The sequence below is a fragment of the Mizuhopecten yessoensis genome, unplaced genomic scaffold, assembly GCF_002113885.1.
Source record: "Mizuhopecten yessoensis strain PY_sf001 unplaced genomic scaffold, ASM211388v2 scaffold6863, whole genome shotgun sequence".
Taxonomy (NCBI): domain Eukaryota; kingdom Metazoa; phylum Mollusca; class Bivalvia; order Pectinida; family Pectinidae; genus Mizuhopecten; species Mizuhopecten yessoensis.
In genome coordinates this window covers 1,503,955-1,528,242 of record NW_018406762.1, presented here as the reverse complement: position 1 = coordinate 1,528,242, position 24,288 = coordinate 1,503,955, and the positions used below count along the sequence as shown (strand labels likewise).

Sequence of the window (24,288 nt, the reverse complement as noted above, 5' to 3'; positions counted from 1 at the left end):
TATGACTGAGTGAGACCGACTGGTCCCTTTGTCAAGCTATGACTGAGTGAGACCGACTGGTCCCTTTGTCAAGCTATGACTGAGTGAGACCGACTGGTCCCTTTGTCAAGTTATGACTGAGTGAGACCGACTGGTCCCTTTGTCAATGTCTTAACCCCAAACAAGCCTGTATGAATATCAAAGTTTTACTTTTTAGACAAACAATGTACGTATTAAACGTATCACGTTTCAAGGCCGACTGGTCCCTTTGTCAAGCTATGACTGAGTGAGCGATTTGTATTATTTTTACCTGTACAACGATGTGACAAAATTGTATATAAATTTATTTTTGTTTGGTGCTCTGTGGCGGATTTCAGCCACCTAATTTTAACACAAAGTACCTTGTTATTTTTTTCAGGCACGAATACATCTAGGATTTTACGTTGTGTATCTGGTAGAATGGCTCAAGGTTTTCCCAAGGAAGCAGTTTCTGATTATACGGTTTGAAGACTACATCACTGATATCCCAAAGTACATCAACCGAGTATACAGATTTCTCGACCTAGGTAGGTCCAATATGATTCACAGAAGGAATGTTAATAATAATAATAATAATATACAACATTTGATATAGCGCCCTATCTAGCTGACAAAAGCCACTCTAAAGCGCTTTACAGTACATAGATATACAATTAACACAATTAGCGTATACCTTAATCAATACAATTTTGAGGATTCGCATGAAACTGCCTTATCAGGCGCTAACTACTAGTCCTATGCCACCTGGCTAATATATCCCTATGTGTGTATGCCTGCGTGTAAGCTGGAGATGTAATTTTGTGCAAGTCGAAAGTATTTAAAAGTAATTGTCGGAAAGTATACGATACATATATGTTTTAAAAACGCACTATGAACGGTTATGGTGCCAGATGTAGTAAGTGTACATCAGTGTTATCTCCCTTTGTACTTCTCCTGTCGGTTATAACTTACGTGCTAAACGCACGGTCCAAATACTCGTCAAGTGTGCAAATGGAAATGTCAAAATTGTAAAAGAGTGGTTGCAATATTAATGTTTTTGGATATTTTTCAACGTATGATCTGGTCGATAGGTAAACTGTATATAGCTGCTATTTTAATGGATCTATCAAAAGCTTTTGACTGCCTACCACATGAAATTCTACTTGCTAAATTATCAGTTTTGGTCTTTCGAAACCTTCACTTAATTTAGTAGACAATTATTCAAATGACAGAACTCAAACAAATGAAAATCCAAACCTCTTTCAGCAGCTGGAACAGTATCAAAAAGGGTGTACCCCAAGTCTCAATCCTGGGTCCACTTCTTTTCAACATATTTATTAATGACATGTTCCTCTCTGTACAACACTGCCAACTATATAGCTACGCTGACGACAATTCCCTATCACATTCATCCTCAAATCTAAACAAACTTATATCTGCACTAGAACAAGACACAAAACATCTCATACACTGGTTCGACATAAACAAAATGAAAGCAATCCCTGACAAATTTCAAGCATGCACTAGCCATAGGAAAAAAGACCCGGTCACAAAACATCTATTTCAAAATCAATGACACCTCTCTTACATGTGAAGACTGTGCAAAACTGCTAGGTGTTAGACTTGCACATCAAAAACATTTGCAGAAAAGCCTCACAACAACTAAATGTACTTTATAGAATTTAGAAAACACCTAAACAGACTAAATAAGCTCACAATATTTCACATCTTTATTATTTCACACTTTAACGTATGCCCACTCTCTTGGCATTTCTGCTCTGAAACAAATATCACAAAAATAATAAAACATCAGTATAGGGCACTCAAATTTTCCAATTCATACGATGACCTCTTGACCCGGGTACACATACCTACCCCCCCCNTAGAACCACTACATACGGCATGATACCCTTCAGATACACCAATGCATTATGCATCCCACAAGTTAGAACCACTACATACGGCATGATACCCTTCAGATACACCAATGCATTATGCATCCCACAAGTTTGAACCACTACATACGGCATGATATCCTTCAGATACACCAACATATTAGACATCCCCACAAGTTTGAACCACTACATACGGCATGATATCCTTCAGATACACCAACATATTAGACATCCCCACAAGTTTGAACCACTACATACGGCATGATATCCTTCAGATACACAGCAGCCTACCCAACACATGTAGGGCAACAAATAACCACTCACTTCACATCTTTAATATTCTCCTGGAACGGTACACAATGAAAATGTTCAGCCTGCAAATGAGTGTTGGATTACATATATAAAATCTATAAATTGTATGTAAATAAAACGGCCTACGAATCGAAATATTAATAACACATTTTAAGATAACTTCATATTCTTGTGAAGGATTGCATGTTTCGAGGTAAGCTGTATAATGTACCGGTTTTATATCACCCATCACCCTCACTTCTACACACTTTCCTGTCTCATTTTTGAATGTATTTTAACAGATCTGTGCTAATTTATTGACTATATCACATGAAATCTGATGTGTTTTAAAATATATTAGATGTATTAATTGTTCTAACAACAATGTGTAAAGAATGTGTTTATCTGACAAAACGTGTCAATAGATACTGATAGTAGCTCGAGATCTGAAGTGTTTTATCTGAAATAATATTTGTATTGCCTTACTGTTAATAGGTCAAACATGTCAAGCGGAATGTCTTTGTATGTAACATGTTTGTCGGTCAAGAACTCTATAGAGCTTATGTTATTTGTTTTAAAATGGTCACCGACTTTATTTTTTTTTATCTTATCTTATCTTATCTATCTTATGTACAAGGGCAATAAAATGTATGTGTGTCGATACCGCACATGTTTTCTTAGAAAATAGGTGATATAAACTCGACCTGTACTTTGATATTAGTAGTCAATACACAAAAAATGATAACTGCATTATCTATATAAAAGTTGCATATATAGCAAGGTAGGTGAATGTGGGTTGACTAAATATTTCGCTTTACTGGGGAATCAAGCTAACTTAATTTCGCTGGTGGTATTTTAGGAAAGTTCAGAAATCCTTTGATACTGAGAAATAGCATGGGGAAATGTCAGTGGGAACTAGACTTCAGAATTTTAAAAAATTGTTGTAAATGTAGTATAGATACATCCGATTGAAAGCCTGTCATTTCGGCAAAATTGAGTTTGTAGTATTTGATCGTCTAAATATAATGTATATAGATAAATTAAATAAAAAACATAACCATTTTGCCAAAATTTTGATATTAATCCAATTTCGGGTATAGATGCCTAAGCTAGAAGAACAACATACAATTAAAGAAACAACATACAAAGAATAGCATACGAGATTGGTTTGGGTGAACTTCAGACTGATTTATTAGCGCATTACACAATAATCAAACAGTAAAATAATAATAAATCAGTATCATTGATCTCTGGTTTTTACATAAGATTTCCGTCTCCTTTTATCAAAATATTGACATATTGACATGTTGAAATTGCATTTTGTTTTTTCTGATAATTTTAAATATTACAATAAAAAGATGTATTTGTTTCTATGCGATAGCGCAGAATTATAGAATGCTACTTCAGTAAATAACCATGCCGAAAGCATCAAATACAGTACTCCACCCGATCACATTATACTGACAACAGGTGAACCAGTCGTTGTGCTCACCCATAATGCTCAACGTTCAATAGAGGATAACCATTTAAAACATCTTGTATTACAATTAAATTATTAGCTCTTTGGAATATGAATAAAACAAAGATAAAACTTAATCAACTAATAAAGATTTTTTTTTTTTATTAACAAAATTAATAATTTGAATGTGATTCCTTGTTTCCCTCAGCTCCCGTGTCCCTACAACAGACGGCGGTCCTTGGTATTCTCAGTCCGGTCCGTGAGAACGTCACCAAGCGGAAGGTCAAGGCCAAACCTATGCTGAACAAGACCAGAGACATTCTTAGGGACATATACCAACCGTTCAACGTGGAGTTGTCGAACCTTTTGAAAAACGAAGACTTCTTATGGTCGTGAAAACAAAGATGGCGTGTTATTCCAGTATTACCCATTACTACCTATTAGTCGGGCTCTCTGAACAGACAGTTCTATGTCCATATCGCCGAGGAACTTCTGCATTGTTTTACTGAGTCAATATCCTAAAGATGATCGGCCATGATCAATATCAATATGATCAATATCGCCGAGGAACTTCTGCAGAGTTTAACTGAGTCAATATCCTAAAGAAGATCGGTCATGATCAATAGTCTGTGGATGTTTTCGCAGAAATGCTGTATGATCAACACACCAAAGACGTGGACGATCTGCAGTGACGTTCTAGAGATATACTATAATGCTCTATGTTTATATCCCATAGATGTTGTCTGATCAATTTCCCATAGACCTATGATTTGCTGGGATGTTCTTCTATCAATAATCCATAAATGTATTGGAGAGACTGTCTCTTGTTAATATCATTTGTGATTTGGTGATCTGCTTTATGGCCATTAGCCCAGAGATGTTCGACAGATGCTCTTTGATCAATATTTATAGTTTAATCAGACGGTCTATACACTGTCCGAATGAAAACTATCTGAACATTCTGCTGCCAATATTTCTTGGGCATTTAGTAAAAGTTTTCTGTAATCGACGCTCCGTATGGATCCTGGAGAGGCATTTCCATTAAAGGAATTTCCAGACAGTTTTTGGACGCTTTTCCGACTGAACACACTCCGAACACTCAAAATAGATATATAACGGACGTTCAGAAGAAGAATTCTAGAGAGATACTGTTTGGTTAATTTGCAAAGCTATTAAGTCACTGATGCTGATCTTGAGAGGAAAAAACCCATTTGAATATTCTACAGCCAATATTTGATTGACGTTCATATAGTTATTTTGTTGCCTAGGTGAAGTAGTATGTTCTTTATAGTGGAGACTAATAATGTATCTATATCAAGTTATCACATTTGAGACTATATACTCCGTGTATGTTCTTCGTGTCAAATGCAAGAAAATGAATATAAGCCAGAAGTTCTTTTTTTTTTGTCTGTGAAACCCAACTATAAGAACTTTCTAGTTTCGTATTTTTTTCGTTACAATGTGTACGGTATTTAATATGTGTAAAAGTCCGCATTTGTCCGAAAACACTGCTTTTGGCGATCGGTCTTTAAATATCTATCGCTTGATATCTTGGAATTCACATTCAAAAACGGGAATGGACCTTCTGTAGCACCGGGGAACAATTGTTTTTTTTTTCTTCATTTAGCTGCAGTTGTCATGTCGCATTGATTTCAATATGGTCCTTGTGTGTACACTATGTCATACTTAACAGGTCGCTTATCCTAATTTTCACAAACGATTCTCGGTAGGAACTGCCAGTCCATTGCCACTCACGGTCATTTTTCAGCGATCCACTCCATTGAATGCCCATGAATCGGGTCCACAAAGTTTTTGGATGAAAGAATGGCGACAGACTATTTTCTTGTCATTACTTGAGAAAGGTCGACAGAATTGTGTAAATTATAATATATTATAAACGATTACCTGGGAGGTAGCGCTTATTTTTTAACATTGAACGGAGAGTGGTAGCCAAAACAATCTGGGGTTATTCGGGCGGCATTCTTTCCCATATTTCCGATTTTATCTTATTTGGGAGAACCATGTTGTCCTTGTATAATGCTTTAAAACAAACGACGACACAAATTTGTGATTCATATCACAGTTTATTGTACATTAAAAATCAACAAGCACAGTTTAATGACACATTTGAGATAGCTTGAAAAAATATATTTAAATGTTAAACACTGTGAACAACTCTGAAAGAGTGAAACAAAGGCATCACACACACAAAAAAATGTTTCCCTTTAGATTTATTTTGTTAAATATATACGTAGTATATACCGTGTTGATGACTTGACTAAATATCTCAGATGTCAATTTAACACTGTTATTTCATATTTAAAAACCGAGTCTTGTCAACCTGTAATTATATCATTTATTCTGCTTAGGTTATAGATCTTTGGGACTCGTTACAATAGAAAGTAACTGCACTTTGGATATATCCAAGAACATGTTTACGGCACTTAATTCCTTGCTATCATAATCGATGGTCAAAGAGGGAGAGACTTTGTTGAAAAAAATCGAATTCGTGGTCGATCATCTCTTGACAGTCACATAGTAGCACAAACTTCACTTATCACACAGATAGGTCTGTCGGTCGACTGTGAGTATCAACAGAAATATAAAGCTAAAATAATAAAGCTCCGGTGATGAATTCAGGTTTAGAAAAGCCTGATGCTTAGTGTAAAAAACAAAATGACACCAATGAAAGCGATTGAAAAAAAGTCTCTAACCTTGCTAGCCCCTTACCTAGCTACAAAATGCTATTTCAAACGAATAACAACAAGTATGGAGTGAACATAAAAGCAGTTCATAATGACCTAGATTAGATTCAGACAAAGACAGTCAAAAATACGGAGAAAAGTGAAGATTTGAAAAGAGATTTTTTGATGTGATTTTTTTGTTATTACGAAAATGTGTTTGATTCAACATCCACAAACAAACAAAAACAAGTTATATAAAAAAAAAAAAAAAAAAAAAAAAAAAAAAAAATTTTGAAAAGTTCTGCAAGGCATGCATTATTCTTCAGAAATAATTTATCAAAACTATCGTTACACTGTTACAAAGGTCCAGTTCCTAGTTAAAGAGTTTTAGTCAGTGGTCCAGGAACCTTAATGTAAAACAAATTTCTTTATTTGGAAACGATTTTACTGGCATTAAACCAAGTTCATGTTATTGCGTCTTCCCAAGGTCTGTTCTGGACAAGTTCTTGTTGCGATGTAGGTCAATACGCCTTCCCAAGACGTTCACGTGTGCCTTTATATCAACTTTAAGTATGCTATCGTGAAAGGTGAAAGAGTTAGGCTCAAGACAATCAACTGCTAATAATGCAATTTCCATATTGCCAAACAATCATAATTCGTGCAAAGGCGCCTGATTAAAATATGCATTGCATCTAAAATAAACAAACAAACATGTATGTTTCGTATCAATAGTCTAAACTTATCTAAAATAAGCAAGACATTTGGTACATAATGAAAGTGAGTGAGTGAGTTGGGTGTTATAAGTTGTTTCATGATTGTTGTAAAATAAATAAAGTTTATATTTATATTTATTTACATCATGAAAGCGTTCTCCCGGTGTTATATCTACAAATAAGCGACATATTGACCCGGGAAAATATAGTTGCTTGCTATTCCTTCTGCTTAGTCTCTTGAAGTATATTATGTATAAGTGATCATGACACCTGATAAGATGTTTTCTAGTGAAAATAAACAGGGTATCACAACGAATTGCAGAATTGAAATAGGTAGAAACGTGAAAACAATTCAGAGGACGGATGGCTGACTGTTTTGCACTTATTTCTGTCGCATCTTCACCCGTGTAGGATTAAGACATTTTAATCTGTAAGCGTATGGAAGAAAGGGTCACTTAATGGAGCAACTTATAGTAATACCCTAGGCTTTGCGGAATGTTTCTTCTTATACATAAACCTGAGAATGGAATTACGTTTTTCACCTACATTGTATATGTTTTAGAGTATTTTCTCTTACATTTGTCATGGATAAAAACGTCAATATAATGCGAGAAAAAATAACAATTGTCAATCCAACTTCCATACTTGTTGTATGACACAAATGGTTTCAACAACATTAGGTCAAATGCCATGCGAGGAATATTTTTCTTACTGTGCACATAAAATCTCAAATATTTCACAATATGATTACATGACATCTGGCATCAATTCTATTTGAATTTCTTACTGTTTCTCTCAATCGATGAAACAGGAAAGGCTCTCGTGCACATTTAACCTCATACACGACATTGCACACAGAACATCCCAACCACACACATGCATGACTTCATACTTAAAACCTATCACTCAAAATCCATGGCCGTGTACAAAATCTTCATAACAATACATACAGTCACGGAATTCCTCAGCCCATTCACTGACAAAATGCAACGGTGTTCTAGTCTGACGGAAGGGAAATGTCATTTCGGGCTGGTTTTCTATGGGTACTCGACACCAGGAGTAGTTAAAAACAATACATGTTGGGTATATCGTTTTTGGGTGTTGTTTCTAATTTTTTTCAATTACTCCTAACGATCAAACGAAGATGTGACTACCTAAACAGACAGCTGTACAGTGTTAGAGCGAGAAACATAAACTGTTTGTTACAAGTACTTATGTCTTACAGACAGGTCTTTTTTCGTCATATTTGAAATCCAGGGATTTACGCTCGGGAAACGTATATTGCAACTCTAAAATAAGTCATTGGAAAATTGAAGGTCACGGTGAGCTTTTTTATTGGTGTCTGTCATGCATACAAACCATACAAATTGTAGGTTGATACCTTTTCTTAGAATATTACAGAGAGCTACACCCGAAATGTAAAAAAGCCTGTCTATTCTACCGCGCGTATTGCTTTGATCTTCATAAAATAATCTGACTAGACTAACTTGTTTCACAAGCAAGGTATCGTGAAGACATCATTCGAATGTGTCACGACATATCCGAGGGATGCAGAGAAGATACGTTTACCATGAAAGGAACCCTTGGATTTCAGGGATGTTTTTTTTACAAAGATCTGTTCTCGTGCTCAAATCATGACAATGTGCTTTAACCCCATTCTTAATTGAAGTGAGAAAGTCATTTCTTATTCGCAATCGTGTAACTGAGCAATATCCCAATGCTTAGAAATACCTTTCTGATCCCATGATAATTTGTCAGCAATGTTACAAATTAACTTGTTTAGGCACCAGAACATATACTGATATTTAATGCTGCGTTTTTTTAAAGATAAAGAATATCGGGTCGGCTGTGAAATACCCAAAGAATCATGTTACACTGTTTTAACATGCCAGTTGTCGGTAAAGAAAAAATGTCAATAAATGAATCTCTAAAATACTCTCTTAAATCCGCAAATAATCCACATTCTTAATTATTATAAGACTTTAAAACTAATGTCAGCACAGCACACATAAAAAGGTAAATGATTTTTAAAATGAAATGTAAAGAATACTTCATAGAAAATAATGTCATGGCAAGAATAAGTAACATGTAAATAATGATATATACACGTTTGTTACAGGGTATTCCTCACTAAACAATCCTTCAAATGACGTATTTATATACATTTTACTCAATTTTCAAATACATGACTAGGAATATTCGTAACGATCATCAATAAACGTCAATATTAAAACATTTTATATGTATACATAGACTGCTGTGTAAAATAGATATCTGTGCATGCGCTTGAATCGACGGAGTTCTTCCCGATAAGGATCCTTGTCCAAATGCATTCTGGCTTTTCGAATACACACGTACCTCCCCTTAATTTTGTTTTGGATATAATTCACATACATTTTGGCCAAGACACTTTAGTTGACCAGGAAGCTCAGTCGGTTAGAGTGACAGTTTAACAAACTCAGGTCCAGGGTTCAAATGCCGGTCTAGTTTCGCTGATTATTCTACTCTCGGAACACTACTGTTCGACACGATTTGTTTAAATAACTTCAATTAATAGATATTCATAACAGTCCGGCAAGGTATGGTTTTATTTTCAATAATTAATGAATCAATGACATAGCCAGGCCGGAAAAAACACTGTTTATAATGCGAAGTTATACTTTTGACAGAGGTACGGGTATCCTATAACAGTCCTAGAATTCAGCAATGCTACTACTAATATTATAGAAAAAAAGGGTGTTTGAAACTATAATAGAAACCCGACATTTTCTGGCATATTTTTACATGCCTCTGAATTGCCCAAAACATATATATATATATAATACTTTTTCATCTTTTTCCAAAAGAAAAGGTTTGCTTCCATTAAAATTAAATAGTGTAATCATGGACATATCATTATTGAATAATTTTGAAGTAATACGACTAGATATGACTATGTTCCTGTGTTAACAGTCAATGTAGATCCGAGCCTTCGGGCTAAGCTCAATTCCGAAGGCTTGGGACTACAGTGACTGCGAGTTATTTAAAACATACGTATTTTAAATCATATTATCCCTATTGATAATATAATAGTTTATACTCTGTAGATCTATAAGTCAACTTGCTGAAGTCTAGGAGTTTTCTTAGGAAAGACGACACATCGATTCAAACGCATGTTATTGGAATCGGATTGGCAAACATATGGAATGACTGAGAAACAATTTCATGACGACGGTTCCCTCTTTGGTTTATAAAGCATATTTACGTAACCGACATCCGCTTGAATGTTGAAAGACTCTGGTTTATGATTTAAAGGATGTAGTCCCGTCATGAATTTCTTGAAACCACTGGCGCTTAGTTGCTTATAGATATTTAATAATTTTGGATATTCCGATTTTTTAGGCCAATCGGGAAACAAGTGGTACTCCAAAGAAAACTGTTTGATCCTGGGTAAAAATCCACCCTGTATGAGATACTCAATTACAGCCCATTCGTGTCCCTCAACATCTATTTTCAAGACATCTATGTCCCGCTGAAAAGAAAACAAAAATACGTCAAGGTACTTTAAAATGTGTAGCCATTTTCAATAAGTTGATAGGTCTGATTAACACTCATCTAAAGGCAAAACAAACACACAGTTGTTCCGACGGTGAAGGTACAAGGTGATTGTCTCTATAAGTCCAATCCAATTAGAAAAACACATAGGCCAAACAAAAGGTGTTGTTTCCGGTTACCCTACCCCAAGTTTTCATTTGCTTACCCTGAACCATTTTTAGCAGTGATCAATGAAGCACTTCACTTCAAAAATCTAGATTACTCTCCTTAAAAACAATATATAGAAATAAAGAAAAATACTATATATTGTCTACCTACCTACCCATTTTATCAGACGTGTGACAGGAAACTGATATGTTTTTATCTTTGGCCTAATTGCGATTTTGAAATATTCTTGTTAACATTGCTTTGTTATTGACTCTGTGCTCCCTACCTGTTCTGCTCTATATTTACTTCGCCATCAGACGTGTACACATTTTCTGTGTCAAAGTGAGATACTATAGTTTTTCCATTAAGATCTCATCATTAGTCCATCTGGCGTGTTTACCTGTGAAGGGCATTGCTGGTACTTCAATAGTATCTTATCTAATGTTTGCTTACCCAAGTAGGACATGGCAAGTATACAAGGTTTGACTTAATACTTAGTCCACTCTATTTGGGTATAGCTGCTTTTGGAGAAACGGACATGCTTACCTTACAAGGCACTGTTGATATTTAGATTTACAACTGTAGTAGAGTAATGCCATGCTTACCGTACAAGGCACTGTTGATATTTAGATTTAAAACTGTAGTGGAGTAATGCCATGCTTACCTTACAAGGCACTATTGATATTTAGATTTACAGCTGTAGTTGAGTAATGACATGCTTATCGTACAAGGCACTGTTGATATTTAGATTTGCAGCTGTAGTGGAGTAATGCCATGCTTATCTTACAAGGCACTGTTGATATTTAGAGTTACAGCTGGAGTGGAGTAATGACATGCTTACCTTACAAGGCGCTGTTGATATTTAGATTTACAACTGTAGTGGAGGAATGCCATGCTTACCGTACAAGGCACTGTTGATATTTAGATTTACAACTGTAGTAGAGTAATGCCATGCTTACCGTACAAGGCACTGTTGATATTTAGATTTACATCTGTAGTGGAGTAATGACATGCTTATCTTACAAGGCGCTGTTGATATTTAGATTTACAACTGTAGTGGAGTAATGACATGCTTACCTTACAAGGCGCTGTTGATATTTAGATTTACAACTGTAGTGGAGTAATGACATGCTTATCTTACAAGGGACTGTTGATATTTAGATTTACAGCTGTATTGGAGTAATGACATGCTTACCGTACAAGGCACTGTTGATATTTAGATTTACATCTGTAGTGGAGTAATGACATGCTTATCTTACAAGGCACTGTTAATATTTAGATTTACAGCTGTAGTGGAGTAATGCCATGCTTATCTGACAAGGCACTGTTAATATTTAGATTTACAGCTGTAGTGGAGTAATGACATGCTTACCGTACACGGCACTGTTGATATTTAGATTTACAACTGTTGCGGATTAATGACATGCTTACCGTACAAGGCACTGTTGTTATTTAGATTTACAACTGTAGTGGAGTAATTACATGCTTATCTTACAAGGCACTGTTGATATTTAGAGTTACAGCTGGAGTGGAGTAATGACATGCTTACCTTACAAGGCGCTGTTGATATTTAGATTTACAACTGTAGTGGAGGAATGCCATGCTTACCGTACAAGGCACTGTTGATATTTAGATTTAAAACTGTAGTGGAGTAATGCCATGCTTACCTTACAAGGCACTGTTGATATTTAGATTTACAGCTGTAGTTGAGCAATGACATGCTTATCTTATAAGGCACTGTCAATATCAAGATTTACAGCTGTAGTGGAGTATAAGTAGACCCTCCTACTGATCAGTTTGCTGTGACCTGCTTCCCTTCCATATTCAAAACGTCAATATATCATAACAAGTAGTCACTTTACGAGTTAGGTATTTTGATATAAAAATAAGGATTATCTAAACACGTTATAACATGTACGAAATGTACAAGCTCTGTATGGCTGTGAAATTAAAATATTTTGTCCGTTATTGAGCCCAGGTGTGTTGGTACATTTCACAGGCGAAGGTTAGACTCCCGGAAATGGGAGCAATTCGTGTCGGAGCTGTGAATGGGGTCGTGACCTAAATATTCCGGTAACCCATCTTGTCTCATTATTAGCGAATAAGTGTTAAAACACAGGACATCTGTAAACATACCGTCTGGAAATGACGCAATGCAGATGACTGACCCTTTTATATTTTGAGAGAACAATCACGTACGAAATAACAAGGACATAAGAAGATTTCACGACACGACCAATGATGGGGCGCTTAGGCCTGCAAAATCTACTTTTCTATCCTCTTGATATGCTTAGGACAGATTTGATTTTTAAATTGTTCCTTTCCCTTTCTTATAACTTAATTATATGTGGTGACTTATGTTGTTTCTATCTATATAACTTAACTGAACTACGGAATCTTCACTGAAGTTAGTTGGAGATTTCCCCTCTTGAACTTTGGTTAACTTTGCCAATGTCGCAAATAGATGATCTATTGTTGTATTATCCATGTTGTGTATGTCCACATCTGTTGTCATAGAGAAACAGAAGTGATAGGATCAACAAACAACAGACACGTCTGTTATCAATCATACTTACATCCTTATGTCCTAAAGCCGCCATAATTGATCCTAACGTCATAATTGTCCAGGTCTGTTTTTCCCGTACATACATATCCTTTCGCGCGTCAAAGTTCTCAATGACCGTGCCACCTAGACCAATGTCATGGAAATGCACCGTAGAATTCCTGATATAGTCCTTTACTCCCATGCTGACAAAATAAAAGTGGACCTATTTATGATTTGGATCTGATGACAAACCTTATAGTAAAAGAAATCTGTAATGTTTCATATGTATTATTGACATATTATTTTGCCCCCCAGCATCACCGATTAGTCAAAGGACGAAACAGCTGTATGAGGCAGTGTAATGCTTTTTTAGCAAAATGTAGCTGTGTGTGTGTGTGTGTGTGTGTGTGTGTGTGTGTGTGTGTTATGTTACAGATTTGTTTAGAATGTTGATAATCAAATTCTAATGAATTTGAATTTAATGTTGCCTCCGATACCAAATCTTCAAAGATTTTATACAGCTTGAAAATATACATTCAAACATGCATTAACGACCGCTGTCTATAACAAATGTGGGCCAACGTCATATATGCACCACAATTAAGCATTGACCCATCGTTGACCCAACATAGTTTTATAGTTGGCACAACGTTGGCCCAACGTTGTATCCACATTAAGTAGTTGTTGCCCCAACGTTGATCCAACATGCTGGGCCAACATTGGGCCGATTTGCAAAAGGATGTGGGCCCAACGTCATTTCCAACGATGGCCCAACCAACCCTGATACATTGGGCCAACGTATGTCTGCTATCTGGGTATACAGTTATACTCTTGGTGGCACAAAGGAAAACAGATTTGTTTAGAATGTTGATAATCAAATTTTAATGAATTTGAATTTAGTATTGCCTCCGATACCAAATCTTCAAAGATTTTATACAGCCTGGAAATATACATTCAAACCTGCATTAACGACCGCTGTCTTTAACGACCATTTGAAATTGGTCCGAAATATTTTTACTTTAATGATACTGTTCATAGCGACCCCCTGTACAATGCTACCTTTAATCATAAAGACACGTACACGTGATTGCACCTGTACAATTAGGTAATAAGTACATTATGCAAACATGATTTGTAATTTATCATACAGCTGTTTCGTTCTGCCAGTACTCATGGTGGTGCTAACAGTAAAAAAGGTAGCAATCCAAATTGATCTAAATTACTGTTGAGACAGAAAGGTAGCACCAAAAACCCGTTTGTTTCATATATTGCAGTAAATAGCGGAGTTACTTGTAAATCTCATATTTTCGAAATACTTTTGTAAAGTATGTATATTATGTAATTCTCAAAAAGATCATTGTGGCCTGAAAAACATTCCAGGTGCATAAAACTTATTCCAATTATGTGAATTTCAAAAGGAAGTGGAATACTGATTCAATCTGAAATTGATAATTAGGAACGCGTGTAAATCATGCCCAGTGCCACTACTTAAAAGGTTACGGTAACTTCGGGGGATTAGAAATATCATAGTAGTGTACCATTAGGGATGAATAGTGTACATTTTTACATCAAAGTTAGGTCAGATCTTTTAACCTACTGACACGCTAATAGAAATGTGGCTACGTAACGAACGATTACTAAAGTCAATTTTTGTGTCAGTTATAGATAACAATGGTAAATCTAGTACGACGTGAAGATTCCTGAACACACCTGGGGTCAAATGAGTGCACTTCACAACCTTGATAGGCCATAGCGTCGTCGAATGAAAAATCATTCCCAATCCTGAAAAGAATAGCACAGGAAAATATTATAATTATGGCGTAGGTAGAAATATAAGAAGTGATCCAGCGGGAACTATTTATAAATTGTTTGCATGATGGCACCACCTGTGACTTTCAGTCCGGGCACGATTAAGCATGATCTACTCAAAATTAAACCTATAGTGTATTTAGATATTCACCTTTATCTACTACAGTAATAATTCTGTCCTTAGAACGAATCATTTCGATTTATGTAGAAGGTCATATACATTTATCAGTGAGCAGATACAATTTTATTTTGTTATCACATATAGGAGTTTTGAGAGGCAAAATGACGAGAGACATTCCTAAAGTGCATAAATACAATCTTTTATTACAAATAAATCCTGCTTATCCGAAGAAATCATTGAGACATGGATAAAAACGTGACGGGAAAGAAAATGCTTACCCGAAGGAGTATACGAGGCAGGGGTCGTCTGGGAAGAACTTTCCGTCCAAACACACATACCAGTTACCCATCATACTGGAATTTTGACATAGGTATTCTCTCGGTCTCCGACGAAAGTCACTGAAAATGGCCAAAAAAGTCCAAATGTATGTGTTCTTCTAAAGATTTGATATTTACAAGAGAACTCTGCCCCTTAGCATCAGGGGATACACTACTCTTCCGTTATATAAAACATATGTTTCCCTCTTCCCAATCATGCTTCATAGAAAGCTGAGCCAACTGTATTAGTTAGTTTAAACTGAATTTATGTGTGGCAATATACCATACATGTTAGATACCAACCTAATCAGCAACGATTCGGAAACAAGCACTTCTTTGAAGGTCACGCAAAACAATGCTTTTTTAATTAGTTTTAATAATTTGGAGGACAAACGAATGACTGAACAGTAATCACTAGTAAAAGCCCCTAACGCCAGCATACTTCATAACCAATATCATGATATTAGCCTCTTGGGCATACAGAAAAATTGGCTGAAAGATTGTTTGCACATTTGACCCTTGTGTCCTGTAAAGTGACGAAGGCAACTAAATAACCTTTTACTCTAAAAGAAGTAAGACAATTTTGAACTACACCTTACCAGACCGAAGGTCTCGATATCAGCCCCGGGCTTCTCCTATATCGGACTCAATTGGAGTAGTGTGTTACGAGGAACTGATCACACAGTGGAAATCATAATTCGTTTCAGGGAGCGCTAAAAATTACCAAGTATGTGGACACACTAATATTTAGTGTAAACAAATGATGAAAATTCAGGGATTTATCCGTTTAGCACTACTGTTTGACGAACCTCACTGATATTGCTTGACATGCTAGAGATAATATGACTGGGTCAAACCTATGAATGCTATCGGGTCGCCTTTATCGTAATACATACAGGTGATAGCTTTTAGAGAAGGCACGATCGGAAACAGGGGACACGTTTGATAAATCGAACTACTTAACCGAACACCTGCAGTAATGCCAAAACGTATACACAAGACGTGATACTTATTACTTAACACGTCCAATATCGGTAAAACTTCAGTTAACAGTGAAACAGTTTTGTAGAGTTCTAATTTACTTCGTTTCAAGCGAAAACAATTATTCTTTCATCAAAACCTCAACAACCGTGTACGAGTGATGCCAACATTCAAAGTGGTCCCTACAGATAGGACCTAACGGGATATGATAACGAATTTCTGTATAAGCGAGGCACTTGTATCTCATTTCAAAGACATCACTCGTGTAGGACTCTTTCTTCCTATTTATAAGAAGTACGTCTATAATTCCTAAGAACTAAGTCTATAAAACGTTTAATGTTAATGTAGTCGTCTGACGGTTTGAAACGGAATGGCTTATCTCTATGTGATATGTGATGTCAGTAACGTGTCATTTTGATCGGAGGAAGAATACATTTTCATCAAAAGAATTTCTTGTATTTAATATGGAGTTGTTACTGATGGAAGTAAACTGTAATATTATAACCTTTACTTTCCTATTGAAAACTGATCCAAATAAATCCTTAAACCTACTTTGTTATTGTAGCGTTAGCAAGGTCAGAGTTGGGTATTACTTATAAAATCTGGTTAAGAAGAGTGAGAAAAATGGTCAATTAGTATGAAGTGGGTATCGAAATACTGAAATGCTACTCCCAGTAAGTCACATACTGACCTAAAATGCTACGACGGGTAGAATTAGCAGTCAACCCCAAAAAACAATCTATAGAAGTTAATCCTAATTAAAGGCATCTACACATACTTACAGTTCCCAGACCATTACAATTTATACTTCTTTAAATGTATCTATACATTCTAACATTTCTAGGAACGTTTACTAATTTAATTTAAGGTATCTACACACACTTACAGTTCCTAAAACGTTAATTATATTTAATGGCAAGTATCTAGATATGCTAACAGTTCTAGGAACGTTAATTATACTTCTTTAAATGTATCTATACATTCTAACAGTTCTAGGAACTTTATTATATTTAATTTAAGGTATCTACACACACTTACAGTTCCTAAAACGTTAATTATACTTCTTTAAATGTATCAATACATTCTGACAGTTCTAGGAACGTTAAATATACTTAATGTAAGGTATCTACACACACTTACAGTTCCAGGAACGTTAATTATACTTACTTCAATGTATCTTCACATGCTTAGAATTCTAGGAACGTTAATTATATTCTTTGAAGGTATCTACACATACTTACAGTTCCAGGAACGTTAATTGTTCTTAATTTAAGGTATCTACATATGCTTACAGTTCTATGAACGTTAATTATACTTGATTTAAGGTATCTACACATACTTACAGTTCCTTCCCAGAACGTGAAGTATACATAGTTAAAGATATCTACACATACTTACAGTCCCAGAACGTGAAGTATACATGGTTGAAGGTATCTACACATACTTACAGTCCCAGAACGTGAAGTATACATAGTTAAAGATATCTACACATACTTACAGTCCCAGAACGTGAAGTATACATAGTTAAAGATATCTACACATACTTACAGTCCCAGAACGTGAAGTATACATAGTTAAAGATATCTACACATACTTACAGTCCCAGAACGTGAAGTATACATAGTTAAAGATATCTACACATACTTACAGTCCCAGAACGTGAAGTATACATAGTTAAAGATATCTACACATACTTACAGTCCCAGAACGTGAAGTATACATAGTTAAAGATATCTACACATACTTACAGTCCCAGAACGTGAAGTATACATAGTTAAAGATATCTACACATACTTACAGTCCCAGAACGTGAAGTATACATAGTTAAAGATATCTACACATACTTACAGTCCCAGAACGTGAAGTATACATAGTTAAAGATATCTACACATACTTACAGTCCCAGAACGTGAAGTATACATAGTTAAAGATATCTACACATACTTACAGTCCCAGAACGTGAAGTATACATAGTTAAAGATATCTACACATACTTACAGTCCCAGAACGTGAAGTATACATAGTTAAAGATATCTACACATACTTACAGTCCCAGAACGTGAAGTATACATAGTTAAAGATATCTACACATACTTACAGTCCCAGAACGTGAAGTATACATAGTTAAAGATATCTACACATACTTACAGTCCCAGAACGTGAAGTATACATAGTTAAAGATATCTACACATACTTACAGTCCCAGAACGTGAAGTATACATAGTTAAAGATATCTACACATACTTACAGTCCCAGAACGTGAAGTATACATAGTTAAAGATATCTACACATACTTACAGTCCCAGAACGTGAAGTATACATAGTTAAAGATATCTACACATACTTACAGTCCCAGAACGTGAAGTATACATAGTTAAAGATATCTACACATACTTACAGTCCCAGAACGTGAAGTATACATAGTTAAAGATATCTACACATACTTACAGTCCCAGAACGTGAAGTATACATAGTTAAAGATATCTACACATACTTACAGTCCCAGAACGTGAAGTATACATAGTTAAAGATATCTACACATACTTACAGTCCCAGAACGTGAAGTATACATAGTTAAAGATATCTACACATACTTACAGTCCCAGAACGTGAAGTATACATAGTTAAAGATATCTACACATACTTACAGTCCCAGAACGTGAAGTATACATAGTTAAAGATATCTACACATACTTACAGTCCCAGAACGTGAAGTATACATAGTTAAAGATATCTACACATACTTACAGTCCCAGAACGTGAAGTATACATAGTTAAAGATATCTACACATACTTACAGTCCCAGAACGTGAAGTATACATAGTTAAAGATATCTACACATACTTACAGTCCCAGAACGTGAAGTATACATAGTTAAAGATATCTACACATACTTACAGTCCCAGAACGTGAAGTATACATAGTTAAAGATATCTACACATACTTACAGTCCCAGAACGTGAAGTATACATAGTTAAAGATATCTACACATACTTACAGTCCCAGAACGTGAAGTATACATAGTTAAAGATATCTACACATACTTACAGTCCCAGAACGTGAAGTATACATAGTTAAAGATATCTACACATACTTACAGTCCCAGAACGTGAAGTATACATAGTTAAAGATATCTACACATACTTACAGTCCCAGAACGTGAAGTATACATAGTTAAAGATATCTACACATACTTACAGTCCCAGAACGTGAAGTATACATAGTTAAAGATATCTACACATACTTACAGTCCCAGAACGTGAAGTATACATAGTTAAAGATATCTACACATACTTACAGTCCCAGAACGTGAAGTATACATAGTTAAAGATATCTACACATACTTACAGTCCCAGAACGTGAAGTATACATAGTTAAAGATATCTACACATACTTACAGTCCCAGAACGTGAAGTATACATAGTTAAAGATATCTACACATACTTACAGTCCCAGAACGTGAAGTATACATAGTTAAAGATATCTACACATACTTACAGTCCCAGAACGTGAAGTATACATAGTTAAAGATATCTACACATACTTACAGTCCCAGAACGTGAAGTATACATAGTTAAAGATATCTACACATACTTACAGTCCCAGAACGTGAAGTATACATAGTTAAAGATATCTACACATACTTACAGTCCCAGAACGTGAAGTATACATAGTTAAAGATATCTACACATACTTACAGTCCCAGAACGTGAAGTATACATAGTTAAAGATATCTACACATACTTACAGTCCCAGAACGTGAAGTATACATAGTTAAAGATATCTACACATACTTACAGTCCCAGAACGTGAAGTATACATAGTTAAAGATATCTACACATACTTACAGTCCCAGAACGTGAAGTATACATAGTTAAAGATATCTACACATACTTACAGTCCCAGAACGTGAAGTATACATAGTTAAAGATATCTACACATACTTACAGTCCCAGAACGTGAAGTATACATAGTTAAAGATATCTACACATACTTACAGTCCCAGAACGTGAAGTATACATAGTTAAAGATATCTACACATACTTACAGTCCCAGAACGTGAAGTATACATAGTTAAAGATATCTACACATACTTACAGTCCCAGAACGTGAAGTATACATAGTTAAAGATATCTACACATACTTACAGTCCCAGAACGTGAAGTATACATAGTTAAAGATATCTACACATACTTACAGTCCCAGAACGTGAAGTATACATAGTTAAAGATATCTACACATACTTACAGTCCCAGAACGTGAAGTATACATAGTTAAAGATATCTACACATACTTACAGTCCCAGAACGTGAAGTATACATAGTTAAAGATATCTACACATACTTACAGTCCCAGAACGTGAAGTATACATAGTTAAAGATATCTACACATACTTACAGTCCCAGAACGTGAAGTATACATAGTTAAAGATATCTACACATACTTACAGTCCCAGAACGTGAAGTATACATAGTTAAAGATATCTACACATACTTACAGTCCCAGAACGTGAAGTATACATAGTTAAAGATATCTACACATACTTACAGTCCCAGAACGTGAAGTATACATAGTTAAAGATATCTACACATACTTACAGTCCCAGAACGTGAAGTATACATAGTTAAAGATATCTACACATACTTACAGTCCCAGAACGTGAAGTATACATAGTTAAAGATATCTACACATACTTACAGTCCCAGAACGTGAAGTATACATAGTTAAAGATATCTACACATACTTACAGTCCCAGAACGTGAAGTATACATAGTTAAAGATATCTACACATACTTACAGTCCCAGAACGTGAAGTATACATAGTTAAAGATATCTACACATACTTACAGTCCCAGAACGTGAAGTATACATAGTTAAAGATATCTACACATACTTACAGTCCCAGAACGTGAAGTATACATAGTTAAAGATATCTACACATACTTACAGTCCCAGAACGTGAAGTATACATAGTTAAAGATATCTACACATACTTACAGTCCCAGAACGTGAAGTATACATAGTTAAAGATATCTACACATACTTACAGTCCCAGAACGTGAAGTATACATAGTTAAAGATATCTACACATACTTACAGTCCCAGAACGTGAAGTATACATAGTTAAAGATATCTACACATACTTACAGTCCCAGAACGTGAAGTATACATAGTTAAAGATATCTACACATACTTACAGTCCCAGAACGTGAAGTATACATAGTTAAAGATATCTACACATACTTACAGTCCCAGAACGTGAAGTATACATAGTTAAAGATATCTACACATACTTACAGTCCCAGAACGTGAAGTATACATAGTTAAAGATATCTACACATACTTACAGTCCCAGAACGTGAAGTATACATAGTTAAAGATATCTACACATACTTACAGTCCCAGAACGTGAAGTATACATAGTTAAAGATATCTACACATACTTACAGTCCCAGAACGTGAAGTATACATAGTTAAAGATATCTACACATACTTACAGTCCCAGAACGTGAAGTATACATAGTTAAAGATATCTACACATACTTACAGTCCCAGAACGTGAAGTATACATAGTTAAAGATATCTACACATACTTACAGTCCCAGAACGTGAAGTATACATAGTTAAAGATATCTACACATACTTACAGTCCCAGAACGTGAAGTATACATAGTTAAAGATATCTACACATACTTACAGTCCCAGAACGTGAAGTATACATAGTTAAAGATATCTACACATACTTACAGTCCCAGAACGTGAAGTATACATAGTTAAAGATATCTACACATACTTACAGTCCCAGAACGTGAAGTATACATAGTTAAAGATATCTACACATACTTACAGTCCCAGAACGTGAAGTATACATAGTTAAAGATATCTACACATACTTACAGTCCCAGAACGTGAAGTATACATAGTTAAAGATATCTACACATACTTACAGTCCCAGAACGTGAAGTATACATAGTTAAAGATATCTACACATACTTACAGTCCCAGAACGTGAAGTATACATAGTTAAAGATATCTACACATACTTACAGTCCCAGAACGTGAAGTATACATAGTTAAAGATATCTACACATACTTACAGTCCCAGAACGTGAAGTATACATAGTTAAAGATATCTACACATACTTACAGTCCCAGAACGTGAAGTATACATAGTTAAAGATATCTACACATACTTACAGTCCCAGAACGTGAAGTATACATAGTTAAAGATATCTACACATACTTACAGTCCCAGAACGTGAAGTATACATAGTTAAAGATATCTACACATACTTACAGTCCCAGAACGTGAAGTATACATAGTTAAAGATATCTACACATACTTACAGTCCCAGAACGTGAAGTATACATAGTTAAAGATATCTACACATACTTACAGTCCCAGAACGTGAAGTATACATAGTTAAAGATATCTACACATACTTACAGTCCCAGAACGTGAAGTATACATAGTTAAAGATATCTACACATACTTACAGTCCCAGAACGTGAAGTATACATAGTTAAAGATATCTACACATACTTACAGTCCCAGAACGTGAAGTATACATAGTTAAAGATATCTACACATACTTACAGTCCCAGAACGTGAAGTATACATAGTTAAAGATATCTACACATACTTACAGTCCCAGAACGTGAAGTATACATAGTTAAAGATATCTACACATACTTACAGTCCCAGAACGTGAAGTATACATAGTTAAAGATATCTACACATACTTACAGTCCCAGAACGTGAAGTATACATAGTTAAAGATATCTACACATACTTACAGTCCCAGAACGTGAAGTATACATAGTTAAAGATATCTACACATACTTACAGTCCCAGAACGTGAAGTATACATAGTTAAAGATATCTACACATACTTACAGTCCCAGAACGTGAAGTATACATAGTTAAAGATATCTACACATACTTACAGTCCCAGAACGTGAAGTATACATAGTTAAAGATATCTACACATACTTACAGTCCCAGAACGTGAAGTATACATAGTTAAAGATATCTACACATACTTACAGTCCCAGAACGTGAAGTATACATAGTTAAAGATATCTACACATACTTACAGTCCCAGAACGTGAAGTATACATAGTTAAAGATATCTACACATACTTACAGTCCCAGAACGTGAAGTATACATAGTTAAAGATATCTACACATACTTACAGTCCCAGAACGTGAAGTATACATAGTTAAAGATATCTACACATACTTACAGTCCCAGAACGTGAAGTATACATAGTTAAAGATATCTACACATACTTACAGTCCCAGAACGTGAAGTATACATAGTTAAAGATATCTACACATACTTACAGTCCCAGAACGTGAAGTATACATAGTTAAAGATATCTACACATACTTACAGTCCCAGAACGTGAAGTATACATAGTTAAAGATATCTACACATACTTACAGTCCCAGAACGTGAAGTATACATAGTTAAAGATATCTACACATACTTACAGTCCCAGAACGTGAAGTATACATAGTTAAAGATATCTACACATACTTACAGTCCCAGAACGTGAAGTATACATAGTTAAAGATATCTACACATACTTACAGTCCCAGAACGTGAAGTATACATAGTTAAAGATATCTACACATACTTACAGTCCCAGAACGTGAAGTATACATAGTTAAAGATATCTACACATACTTACAGTCCCAGAACGTGAAGTATACATAGTTAAAGATATCTACACATACTTACAGTCCCAGAACGTGAAGTATACATAGTTAAAGATATCTACACATACT

At 35.2% G+C, this 24,288-nt stretch overlaps 2 protein-coding genes across 6 annotated transcripts in view; one reads left to right on the top strand and one right to left on the bottom strand.

Moving 5' to 3' along the window:
* The window catches only part of LOC110452763 (carbohydrate sulfotransferase 15-like), a 15,763-nt gene extending 9,201 nt beyond the window's left edge, over positions 1-6,562 (top strand). Inside the window, exons 7-8 of the mRNA XM_021501436.1 lie at positions 398-545; positions 3,851-6,562. Of these exons, the coding sequence (XP_021357111.1) occupies positions 398-545; positions 3,851-4,038 (336 nt within the window). The 3' untranslated portion in view covers positions 4,039-6,562. The remainder of the gene's footprint in view (positions 1-397; positions 546-3,850) is intronic.
* Positions 6,563-8,638: 2,076 nt separating this feature from the next.
* LOC110452764 (methyltransferase-like protein 24) overlaps positions 8,639-24,288 on the bottom strand; it is a 38,506-nt gene continuing 22,856 nt past the window's right edge. For all 5 annotated transcript variants that reach the window (XM_021501440.1, XM_021501437.1, XM_021501441.1 and 2 more), the window contains 4 exons: positions 15,474-15,593; positions 14,976-15,047; positions 13,297-13,468; positions 8,639-10,550 (listed from right to left, as the gene is read on the bottom strand). In XM_021501440.1, the coding sequence (XP_021357115.1) occupies positions 10,242-10,550; positions 13,297-13,468; positions 14,976-15,047; positions 15,474-15,593 (673 nt within the window). In that variant the 3' untranslated portion in view covers positions 8,639-10,241. The remainder of the gene's footprint in view (positions 10,551-13,296; positions 13,469-14,975; positions 15,048-15,473; positions 15,594-24,288) is intronic.